The sequence below is a fragment of the Scyliorhinus torazame genome, chromosome 11 (assembly GCF_047496885.1).
Source record: "Scyliorhinus torazame isolate Kashiwa2021f chromosome 11, sScyTor2.1, whole genome shotgun sequence".
Lineage (NCBI taxonomy): Eukaryota > Metazoa > Chordata > Chondrichthyes > Carcharhiniformes > Scyliorhinidae > Scyliorhinus > Scyliorhinus torazame.
Window position 1 is genome coordinate 236,676,813 of NC_092717.1, and position 12,292 is coordinate 236,689,104.

The 12,292-nt window shown below is 45.8% G+C and overlaps 1 protein-coding gene across 5 annotated transcripts in view; it reads right to left on the bottom strand.

Moving 5' to 3' along the window:
- Positions 1 to 12,292, bottom strand: part of LOC140385858 (intermembrane lipid transfer protein VPS13B-like) — a 1,311,478-nt gene that overhangs the window by 487,680 nt on the left and 811,506 nt on the right. Inside the window, exon 25 of one of the 5 annotated variants that reach the window (XM_072468454.1) lies at positions 2,507 to 2,687. The exons of the other annotated variants lie outside the window; for them this stretch is intronic. Within the exon in view, the coding sequence (XP_072324555.1) occupies positions 2,550 to 2,687 (138 nt within the window). The 3' untranslated portion in view covers positions 2,507 to 2,549. Of the gene's footprint in view, positions 1 to 2,506; positions 2,688 to 12,292 lie in introns of those variants that run through there. 5 annotated transcript variants of the gene reach the window in all.

Sequence of the window (12,292 nt, forward strand, 5' to 3'; positions counted from 1 at the left end):
TTGCGGGCCCCTTTTATGGTCTGAACCTTCTGCGTCACAGGGTGCAGGCCATCTTTGACCATCCTGTACCCCCAAATATACTATCCCTTTAGCTCTGAAAACACATTTACTTCTTTTCAGATGGGCACCAACTTAGGAGAACCGTCGGAGCACTTCCTCCAGGTTTTCTATGTGCTCAGTGTCCGTGGTACCCATAATGAGCAAATCATCCAAATACATTGCTACTTTTGGCAGTCCCTGAAGTATGCCTTCCATTACCCTTTGGAAGACCGCAGGAGCTGACAAGACCCCAAACGGGAGGTGTGTGTACTCGAATAATCTCCTGTGAGCATTCATAGTTGTGTATTTTCTAGATGCGGAGTCCAATTCCACCTGCAGGTGGCATAGCTCATATCAGGTTTTGTAAAGGAGCAACCTCCAGCCAGTTTCGCATATAGATCTTCTACTCGAGATATAGGGTAACGGTCCAGGCGGGAAACCACTGTTTGTTTGCAATCCCCGCAGAGTCGAACAGATTTGTCCAGCTTCATAACTGGTACGATGAGTGCGGCCCACTCTAAACCGTACTGGGTATATGATTCCCAGATCCTCTACGCACTAAAGCTCTGAATCAACCTAGGTGAGTAAGGCATAAGGAACAGGCTGTGTCCTGAAATATCTGGGTTAAACCTATATATAAAAGAGCCTTCGCCTCCCTTTATTATACCCAGGCCCTCCTGGAATATGTCTGAATATTTGCCCAGGACTTCAGAGCAGTTTCCAGCACCCATCCGGAAAAAACTGCTGCTAATCAAAATGGAAGGCTTGAAGCCAATCACACCCCAGCAGGTTAGGACCCGGCTCCTGCACCATGACTAAAGGTAGCCCAAGTGTTTGCTGGCCATGGGTCACCAGGATCACGGTAGTTCCAGTGATGCTCAGTGCTTCACCTGTATAAGTCGCCAAACTGGCCTTGGTGTCTTGCAGCATTAATGGTAAGATCCCTGTATGAATAAGGCAAAGGGTCTGCTGACAAGCAATGGAGATGGCAGCTCTATTTTCATCTCCCATCACCAGGGGCTGTCCGTTTACCTGTAGTGTGACCTGGATCGCGCCACCTTCGGGGTCACGATGCAGTTCAGCTGAACCACATGCAAGGCCCTGGCTCACGGTGACCTCATCGCCTGCCCAGGTCGGCGGTCGACGTTCTCTCCATCGATTCTGGTGGCCCTGACTACTGCGTGTTCTCCGTCCACACGTCTGGCAATGTGGTTCGAATTCCCCCTCGTTCTTGGCGGAGATATCCCACAGGTCTGTAGCGGCTCCTGAATACTCGCCCCGACTGCAGTATTGCACCTTCATTTGTCGATGGGAGGTGACCTGGCCATTGAGGCACTGCCCTGGGATGTCGCGGAAGTCTGATATGGAGAATAGGTCAAACCATGGGCGTCATTCTCCGCCGGCGGGAGTCTCCGTTCTGCCGGCGCCCGGGGGTTTCCCGACGGCGTGGGGCTGCCCCACAATGGGAAACCCCATTGACCGGCCGGCGTTACGGAGACTCCCGCCGGCCGGTCAGCGCAGAAATGTGGCGGGGCGGGTAGGAGAATTTCGCCCCATGTGTTAAACGTTTTAGTTGCTGTGATATGAAGAGTCTAAAGTTCTGTTCCTTTTTCACAAACACTCATTTATTTCATTCCAAAAGCCTTTGCGCAAAACTCAAACTGTACATCATCCGACAGAGGCCACCTGAAGCCTCTTTACATATCAGTGTCAATTAATGGATACTTTTAAAAAAAAATCTTTTTATTGGCATTTCTCATATTTATAAACAGTTGTATATATATATATATATATATATACACATCACATTTTTCTCGCCTGCGCTAATTTCCTCCCCCCCCCCCCCCCCCACCCCCCCAAACCCCGGCTTTGCTTTTCCTTTCTTTTCCGGACAGAGTGGAATCATCTCTCGTGGGTTCCCTGCCTTCCTTCCCCCCACCCCCCCCCCCCCCCCAGCCGTTGATGGTTCGCTGTATTTTTTCTGTTGTCTCCGCCAGCATCTCCTTCATCATTGTGTGGAGCTCTGTCCTGAGTGCCTCCCTCATGGCATTTATCTCCGTTTTTATCTCCTCCTTTGTGACGTTTATTTCCGTTTTCAGCACGCTTCTCCATTCCACCCCATGTGCGGGGGGGGGGGGGGCAGCGTCCTGTTCCTGCTCCGCTCGCCAGCTTTTCCGCTTCCTGATTCGCCTGAACCTCCGCCTCGCCCCGTGGGGTCGTCTGCCTGCCCGGCCGCAGCTCCTGCTTTTTTTCCTTCACCTTCGCTGCTGTTCCTTCTTACATCTGGCCGTCCCCTCAATTTATCATTTGGAGGCATATTTCTGTCAGTGCCTTCATTTTAAAAACAATTCTTTTTAATAAAAAGGGATTTTTTTTTTTTGAAAGTTCTTTTTTCCCCTTTAAAAAAGGTTTTTCTTTTTTTTAAAAAAACATTTGCAGGAGCGGAACACGGAAGATTGAATTTTAAAAATTCTTATTTTGTCCTTGTGATCCTCTCCGTGCTCCGACTTTCAGGCCGCTTCTGAGCGATCCCCACTCCTCCCCCACGTGCAGCTCACCGGGACCAGTCTCTCCTTTTTTTTTTCCTCTCCCTCTCCAGCTCCATGGATTGGAGCTTTGACACCTGGGCAGGGCCGAAATCTCGGGGCCTAAGGAATTTAAAAAAACATTTTTTAAACCCCGGGAAAACCCCCCCAAAAAAGCCGTGATTTTGTGGCTGTGCGGGAGCGTCTTTGCTGCGGCCACTCCATTCGCGATCGCCACCGGAAGTCAATAAATGGATACTTAACCTAAATGAGACAACTAATTGCAATGTCTCTTAACCCATTACTTAAAATTCCCGCGGCTGCTGCCACACACAGTACAGGACAGGGTGCTCTTGGGGGGGGTGAAGATCTCGGAAACTTACCAGCTGATGCAGGAGGAGGAGGCCTCGGTGGTGGAGGTGAAAGGTAAGTGGGAGTAGGAGCTGGGAGAAGAGATTCAGGGAGGGACGTGGGCAGATGCCCTAGGGAGGGTGAACTCTTCCTCATCGTGCGCGAGGCTCTGCCTCATACAGTTTAAGGTGCTGCACAGGGCACACATGGCCGGGACAAGGATGAGCCGTTTTTTTGGGGGTGAGGACAGGTGTGTTAGGTGCTCAGGGAGCCCAGCAAATCACACCCATATGTTCTGGACGTGCCCAGCGCTGCAGGAATTTTGGAAGGGCGTAGCGAGGACGGTGTCGAGGGTGGTAGGATCCAGGGTCAAACCGGGCTGGGGGCTCGCAATATTTGGGGTCGCAGAGGAGCCGGGAGTGCAGGAGGCGAAAGAGGCTGGTATTCTAGCCTTTCCGTCCCTGGTAGCCCGGCGAAGGATTCTTCTTCAGTGGAAGGATGCGAGGCCCCCAAGCGTGGAATCCTGGACCAACGATATGGCGCGGTTTATTAAGTTGGAGAGGGTGAAATTCGCCTTGAGAGGTTCGGTACAAGGGTTCTTTAGGCGGTGGCAACCGTTCTTAGACTTCCTGGCAGAATGGTAGACATTGATCAATGGCAGCAGCCATGGGGGGGGGGGGGGAGGGTTTACTTTACTCTTATCTTTGTTTTTGTTATTTACACTGGAGGGTCTGAGGGGGTGTATATACCTGTTGTGTTAAGTCTGGTTGTTAATGTTAATTTATTATTTATGTACAGGGGGAGGGGGGTATGGAGGGTTGCTTTTCTAGACTGTGTTTTGTACTTAACCCTGTTGGGTTCCTTTTTCATTTTGTTATTGATATTTTATGAAAACCTGAATAAAAAATATTTTTTTTAAAACCCCATTACTTAACAGTCTCCCCTTCCTTGGAGAAAAAAAAATAATTAGGTGAAAACAAAATTTCGAGAAACTCAAAAACACACACATGATTTCCCCCCCTTTTTTTTTTGTTTGGACGAGAAAGAAAAAAAAAGTCACAGAAACAAGCGCCCTTCATTAACAATATCCAAAAGTTTCTGTGAACTCGCCCCTCTTTTCGTAAAACAGTCTGACAGTTGATAGCTCCTGTCGACCCATTTAATTTTTGTTATTTCCCTTCTGTCCAACATCTGCTTCAAACTTGCGATGTCTATCCGTAACCTCTTTTCATTGACACTTTTTGGAGTGTGCACATTTTCCCACAGGGATTTATTGTCAATGTGACAGTCAATAGGTCTATTCCCAAATCCCCAAATTTCTGTCAATATCATACTTATATAAAAGGCCATATCCACCGCCTCTACAAGGCATAACGTCTCAGCAGCCAAAGTGCTTTTTACCACTCTCCTTATTTTCTTTGTTCCCACACAAGCGGGCAACATTTACCATTGTTCCCCAAAAGGAAAATTATAAAACCTCCTGCGCTTGAAACCCCATCACATTAATTTGCGAAGGACGCATCACTATAAACTATGAGTTTCAAGTGCCTAAGGTCACCTAAAACCGGGAACTTCAAACCACACTCCTGCATTTTTAGTTTGGCCAACGGTTTATTTGCTCTTATTAGGTCTTCCACTTTGGGATCATTCATTTTTGTACTCAACTCGAAGACATCAAAAATCACGTCCGGCCTGGTCTGTCTACCTAACCAGTTCAGTTGCCCAATTAAACTTCGCAGTTGCTCTTTTTCTATCTTTGAAACCATTGCGTCTTTTTGTGAAACTCGGCCACGACTAATTGCTATTGGGCTGATGCTTTCTAAATAAGATTGCTGACGTAAAGTTGCCCCTAACTTAGTCTGTCCAATTTCCAGTCCAATATATTTAAATGCACCGGAAACCTGACATCCAACCCTGAATTCTTTCCTCAAACCGGAGATTACAATAGCTTCAAAATCACTAGTCCCACCCCACAAAAACTCATCGACATGCATCATACAGATGCCAGAAAGATTTCCTTTACAGTGCCAGTAAAACATTGCAAGATCTGCTTTCAACTGGCAACGGCCTAACTTTAACAAAACTGACCTTACCGAAAAATACCAGACTCTAGATGCATCATTTAATCCATAATCACATTTGTTCAATTTCCAGAGTACCCCTTCTGTGTTAGCTGCTTCTTTTGGAGGACGGAGAAAAATGTCTCTCTGGAGCTGATGCCCCTGCAAAAAGGCAACTTTTATATCTATAGATTTGCATTCCCATGCCTTTGTGGCTAATAGAGCCAAGAAGATCTTTAAAATAACCTTTCCTGCTGTAGATGAATCTACCCTTAAATCCTGATCTTCTAAGTTTTCTTCAAATCCCCTTGCCACAAGCCTGGCCTTTGCCTTACAAGTTCCATCCGAAAGAACCTTTTCCGTGCAAATCCATCTGTGGGATAGAGCTCTTTGTCCCCTATCCAGTACTTCCGTGTATACCCCAAATGCACTCCAACTATGCAATTCTTGCTGTTTAGCTTCTTTGATAGCTTTTTCATCTAATTTATTTGAAGCCACCAAAATCTCACGTGCATGTGGGCTTCTACTCCTATTAGTATTCGTAGTCTTACTCATGTTCCGAGATCTTGATAAACTACGTCCCCTCTCCCGCCTGCTATCTCGTTCTGTACTGCTACTGCTTGATCTTTCCCTTCTGCTGAGGGATGTCCTTTCAGTAGTTCTCGACCTTTTCCTGCGGACCTGTTCACTATCCGATGTACTATCTGAACTGGCACTGCGTTTCTGTGCCCTCCATTATTGAACTTTGTTTTCCCAATCCATTATCTTGACTCCTTCCCCTGAATGCTGTACATTCAACCAATGTTTATACTTTTCAGTGGCCTTCCCTGCTCTACTAATAACAGTTGCATCCTTCCATTGACAAGACCCTTCAGACAAGTATGTCACTTTTGTACCAACTTTTGGCAGTTGCCCGTTCGGAAAAATGGCCTGTTCTAATTCATCAGAAGTGTTGTGTTCCTCAACAGAAACCCTGTCTATATCAGTTAATTGGTCCTCATAGTTCTGTAACACATGCGTACCAGATGATTCTGGTTCCTCGTCATGTCTGTCTTCTCTGTCTAAATTTGAAAATTTGTAACCTGTACCCATTATCCTTGATGAATCATAGAATTATCATAGAATTTACAGTGCAGAAGGAGGCCATTCGGCCATCGGGTCTGCACCGGCTCTTGGAAAGAGCACCCTATCCAAGGTCCACACCTCCACCCTATCCCCATAACCCAGTAACCCCACCCAACACGAAGGGCAATTTTGGACACTAAGGGCGGTTTAGCATGGCCAATCCACCTAACCTGCATATCTTTGGACTGTGGAAGGAAACCGGAGCACCCGGAGGAAACCCACTCACACACGGGGAGAATGTGCAGACTCCGGACACAGAGAGTGACCTAAGCTGGGAATCAAACCTGGGACCCCGGAACTGTGAAGCAATTGTGCTAACCATAATGCTACTGTGCTGCCCAAATGTACCCTAACAGTTTGATTGCCATGTTGAAAAATAATTGTTTTGCCAGCTATGCCTATGATCTTCCCTGGGCCTTTCCATTCATTAGAATTATCTCACTTATAGTATACCATGCCTCCTTGCTGAAAAACGGCATCTGTTGGCCGTACGTTATGTCTTAAAGCTCTGCGAATTCTTTCAGAGACTTCTGCTTCCAAAAAAGCTTTTCTACTTCTATGTAATGCACTTAAATGTTCAGCAAAATCAGAGCTAATTGTAGTCCCCTAAGCTGGAGGCTGGTCATCCAAAATGGACGGAATTTTAGGATTTCTACCGAACACTAATTGATAAGGACTATAGCCCCCAACCATCTGCAATGAATTCTTTGCATGTACTGCCCATGCTAAAGCTGAATTTAGCCTGCAATTTGGTTGATCTGCCAAAAGTTTCCGAAGCATGTCATTGATGACAACATGATTTATTTCACAGACACCATTACAAAATGGGCTTTCTGCAGCCGTATTCATAACTCTGATATTCATGTTTTCACGCATATCCCTAAACTCATCATTAGCAAATTCTCCTGCATTGTCCGTAAGGAATTTTGCCGGTGGACCCATTCCTGTCCCTATCCATCTTTCCACGATTTGATCCAGAATTACTCTCTTTTCTTTACTTCGTACAATCGTTGATGACTAAATCTGGTAGCTAAATCTACAAAATGCAAAATAAATATATTATTGGCTTCATCCCAGATCTTAGGGTCCATGGCCACAATGTCATTAAAATCCCTGGCCATAGGTAGGGTTACTATCGGTCATGCTGGTGTCCTTCTGTACTTCCTATAAACTTCACAGCGGTCACTAACCTGTACTATCAGTTTAGTATAGTTGCCATCCCTTACCCCTGCATCCTTTAATAAGTTTTCCAGCCTCCGAGGAGACGGATCCCTCAACATTCCCGATAGGGATGGCCAGAACTCCCAGTGCTCCGCCAGCCGCCTGAGGAATCCACATAGCCATATTGATCCTGTAACGTTGCATTATAACAGATGGCTTTGGATCATAATGGTCAGACACTAATGCAAACAACTCATCGAATGACCTTGAATCTGGAGCAGCTGGATAGGTAAGACTCTTCATAATCCCAAAGGTCGGGGAGCCGTTAGGAGAATCTCCTTTTGTCGGTCTTCTCCAACAGTGCCATTGGCCTGAAAAAAGTGTCTCAGACATTCTTCGTATTGGATCCAATCTTCCAGGTCTGCGTCAAAGTTCTCGGGTCTACCAAAAAACACTGCTGCACAGGAGTCTTCCAGGGTGGCTGGGGCATCGTAAATCCCGAGTCTGGAGTTTCCTTTTCCCTCATTGCCAGTTTAATGACCAAGCAAGCCAGGTAGGAATGATTTATTTTACTTTAATAGAAAGTCTGACCACGGCAGTAACTATATACACATGACAGTTCTCGTTGTGACAACCAACATGCCGGCCCCTGCATGTGCCAGCTTTACATGCCCCAGCTGAGTGAGCCTCCGCCAACTACCAGGGAAGCTTGGATTCCAAGAACCCCAGGGGGAGATCGATAATGGTATTCTCGTGGGGATTATGACAGAAGGTCATTGATGAAGCAGCTGAAGATGGCTGGGCCGAGGACACCAATGACATCACTATTTACATTAATGACTTGGATGAACGAACAGGACGTAAGGTTTCCAAATTTGCCGCTAATACGAAAATAGCTGGAAGGGCATGTTGTGATGAGGATATTGTGGTAGATAGGTATAGGTAGATTGAATGACTGAGCGAAAAACTGGTAAATGGAGTTTAATGTGGGGAAGTGCGAAGTCATGCATTTTGGTAGGAGGAATCAAAAGGCAGTTTATTATCTAAATGGAGACAGGCTGCAGGTGAGTGAAGTACAGAGGGATCTAGGTGTTCTAGTGCATGAATCACAAAAAGCTTGAAGGCAGGTGCAACAAGTACTTAAGAAGGCAAACGGCATTTTGGTCTTTATTGCAAAGGGATTGGAGTCCAAAAAGAGGAAGGTTTTGCTGCAATTGTACAGGCTGCTGGTGAGGCCTAACCTCGAATATAGCATATAGTTTTAGTCCTCTTACCTAAAAAATGATGTAGTAACATTGGAGGCATTCCAAAAGAGATTCAACAGACTAATTCCTGGGATGAGTGCGTTGTCCTACCAAGAGAAACCAAATAGTCTGGGTTTGTACTCCTTGGAGTTTAGAAGAGTGAGGGGTGACCTTATTCAAACATATAAAATCCTGAGGGGGCTTGACAAGGTAGATGGTGAGATATTTTCACTAGTGGGAGGGTCTCGAACAACTGGACATAGCTACAAGATAAAGGTCCGGTCATTTAAAACTAAAATGCACAGACATTTCTTCTCACAGAGGATGGATAACCTCTGGAATTCTCTGTCCCAGAGGGTGATGGGGCTGGATCATTAGAAGAATTTAAAATGGAAGTGGATAAATATTTGATAGATCAAGGAATAGAGGGCAATGGAGAAATGGGATAGAAAAATAGTTGAGGCCGGCAAAGATCAGCCATGATCAGATTGAATGGCGGGCAGCCCTGAAGGGCCTGGCGGCCTTCTCCTGCTTCTAATCCTTGTGACCAAAAGAACAAAGAACAAAGAAAAGTACAGCACAGAAACAGCCCCTTCGGTCCTCCAAGCCTGTGCCGACCATGCTGGCCGTTGAGACTAAAATCTTCGACACTTCCGGGGTCCGTATCCCTCTATTCCCATCCTATTCATGTATTTTGTCAAGATGCCCCTCAAGATGTCACTATCGTCCCTGCTTCCACCACTTCCTCCGGCAGCGAGTTCCAGGCACCCACTACCCTCGGTGTAAAAAACTTACCTCGTACATCTCCTCTAAACCCTGCTCCTCGCACCTTAAATCTATGCCCCCGAGTAATTGACCCCTCTACCCTGGGAAAAAGTCTCTGACTATCCACTGTCTATGCCTCTCATAATTTTGTAGACCTCTATCAGGTCTCCCTTCAACCACCTTCGTTCCAGTGAGAACAAACCAAGTTTATTCAACCTCTCCTCATAGCTAATGCTCTCCATACCAGGCAACATCCTGGTAAATCTCTTTTGCACCCTCTCCAAAGCTTCCACATCCTTTTGGTAGTGTGGCAACCAGAATTGAACACTATACTCCAAGTGTGGCCTAACTATGGGTCTATGCAGCTGCAACATGACTTGCCAATTTTTACACTCAATGCCCCCGCCAATGAAGGCAAGTATGCCGTATGCCTTCTTGACAACCTTCTCCACCTGTGTTGCTCCTTTCAGTCACCTGTGGACCTGTACACCAAGATCTCTCTGACTGTCAACACTCTTGAGGGTTCAACCATTCACTGTATATTCCCTACCTGTATTAGACCTTCCAAAATGCATTACCTCACATTTGTCCGGATTAAACTCCATCTGCCATCTCGCCCCCCAAGTTTCCAAACGATCTAAATCCTGCTGTATCCTCTGACAGTCCTCATCGCTATCCGCAATTCTACCAACCTTTGTGTCGTCCGCAAACGTACTAATCAGACCAGTTACATTTTCCTCCAAATCATTTATATATACTACGAACAGCAAAGGTCCCAGCACTGATCCCTGCGGAGCACCACTAGTCACAGCCCTCCAATCAGAAAAGCACCCTTCCATTGCTACTCTCTGCCTTCTATGACCTAGCCAGTTCTGTATCCATCTTGCCAGCTCACCTCTGATCCCGTGTGACTTTACCTTTTGTACCAGTCTGCCATGAGGGACCTTATCAAAGGCCTTACTGAAGTCCATATAGACAACATCCACTGCCCTACCTGCATCAATCATCTTTGTGACTTTCTCGAAAAACTCTATCAAGTTAGTGAGACACGACCTCCCCTTCACAAAAGCGTGCTGCCTCTCGCTAATATGACCACTTGCTTCCAAATGGGAGTAGATCCTGTCTCGAAGAATTCTCTCCAGTAATTTCCCTACCACTGGCCTAAAGCTCACCGTCCTGTAGTTCCCTGGATTATCCTTGCTACCCTTCTTAAACAAAGGAACAACATTGGCTATTCTCCAGTCCTCCGGGACATCACCTGAGGTCAGTGAGGATCCAAAGACTTCTGTCAAGGCCTCACCAATTTCCTCTCTTGCCTCCTTCAGTATTTTGGGGTAGATCCCATCAGGCCCTGGGGACTTATCCTGCTTAATATTTTTCAAGATGCCCAACACCTCGTCTTTTTGGATCTCAATGTGACCCAGGCTATCTACACACTCTTCTCCAGACTCATCATCCACCAATTCCTTCTCTTTGGTGAATACGGATGCAAAGTATTCATTTAGTACCTCACCCATTTCCTCTGGCTCCACACACACATTCCCTCCTCTGTCCTTCAGGGGTCCAACCCTTTCCCTGGCTACCCTCTTGCTTCTTGAGTTCTTGTGTTGTGTACCCTGAAGAATTCCTGCAGTGATGTCCTGGGACTGAGATGATTGACCACTCATAACCACAGCCATCTTCCTTTAAACTAGGCATGACTCCAAACAGTGGAGCTCCTTCCCTCGGATTTCCATTGATTCGAGTTTTGCTAGGGCTCTTAGATGCCACACTCAGTCAAACTCTGTCCTGATGTCAAGCACAGTCACCCTCACCTCACCTTCTGAGTTCAGATTTTCGTCCATGTTCGGACTAAAGCTGTAATGAGGTCAGGAGGTGAATGGCCCTGGTGGAACCCAAACTGAGCTTCAGTGAGCAGGTTATTGCAAAGCAAGTGCCGCTTGCTGGCACTGTCGATGACACCTTTCATCACTTTGCTGATGATCGAGTAGACTGATGGGATGGTAATTGACCTGGTTGGATTTGTCCTGTTTTTTGTGGACAGGACAGACCCGGGCCGTTTTCCATATAGCTGGGTAGATGCCAGTGTTGTAGCTGTGCTGGGACAGCTTGGATAGAACTGCAGCTAGTTCTGGAGCACAGGTTTGTATTCCAGATTGACCTCACCAGAATGAGAATATTTCAATTTATTCATCTGAAAAAAGAAGAATGAAAGGGAGATTTTTGTCGCTCCATCTTACTCATCTTAATCACCTTTAAAGATGAATATTGATGCAAAATGTCCTGGTGGAGTGTATCTCACCTCACACCCCGTTTGTCAAAACTTTTTCTCCCCCTTCTGATTTAAACATTTTTGATCCAGGAATTGACAGATCATTTTGGATAACAATCTATCAAAAACAGCTTCTTCCCGCTGTTACCAGACTCTTGAATTACCCTCTTATGGACTGAACTCATCTCTCTACGCATCTTCTCTACTGTGTTGCACTATATTCCGTATACTTCACCCGATGTCTATGTCTACGTATTTACATTGTGTATTTATCGTATATCCTCATCTTTTTCATGGATGGAACGATCTGCCTGGAGGTACGCAGAACAATACTTTTCACTGTACCTCGGTACATGTGACAATAAATCTAAATCTATCTTCTTCATCAATTACATTTAAGAATCAAGAAAGAAACAGGAGAACAATAGGATGAATAAGAATTAGAGAGGGAAAGAAAGGTCAAAGAGAGACAGACAGATACAGAAATTACTTTGTTTTAAATTTTAACAATCTGCGGCCTGCAGAAATTAGGTCCCTTCATTTCTACTGTTCACTTTCTGAAGAGGTCAAGCAGCATTGCAAGAACATTGTCCTGGAAAGGGCCCAGACATTGGAAAATACTTGACCTAACTTCTTAAGCTTAATGTGGAATTAAGAGGCAAACGCAGTAATTTCTCAAAATTCATGGGAGGTTAACAGCGAGATCTAAATTTTGAGAAGTTCCTGGTGAATCAGCACAAGTAGTCAAAC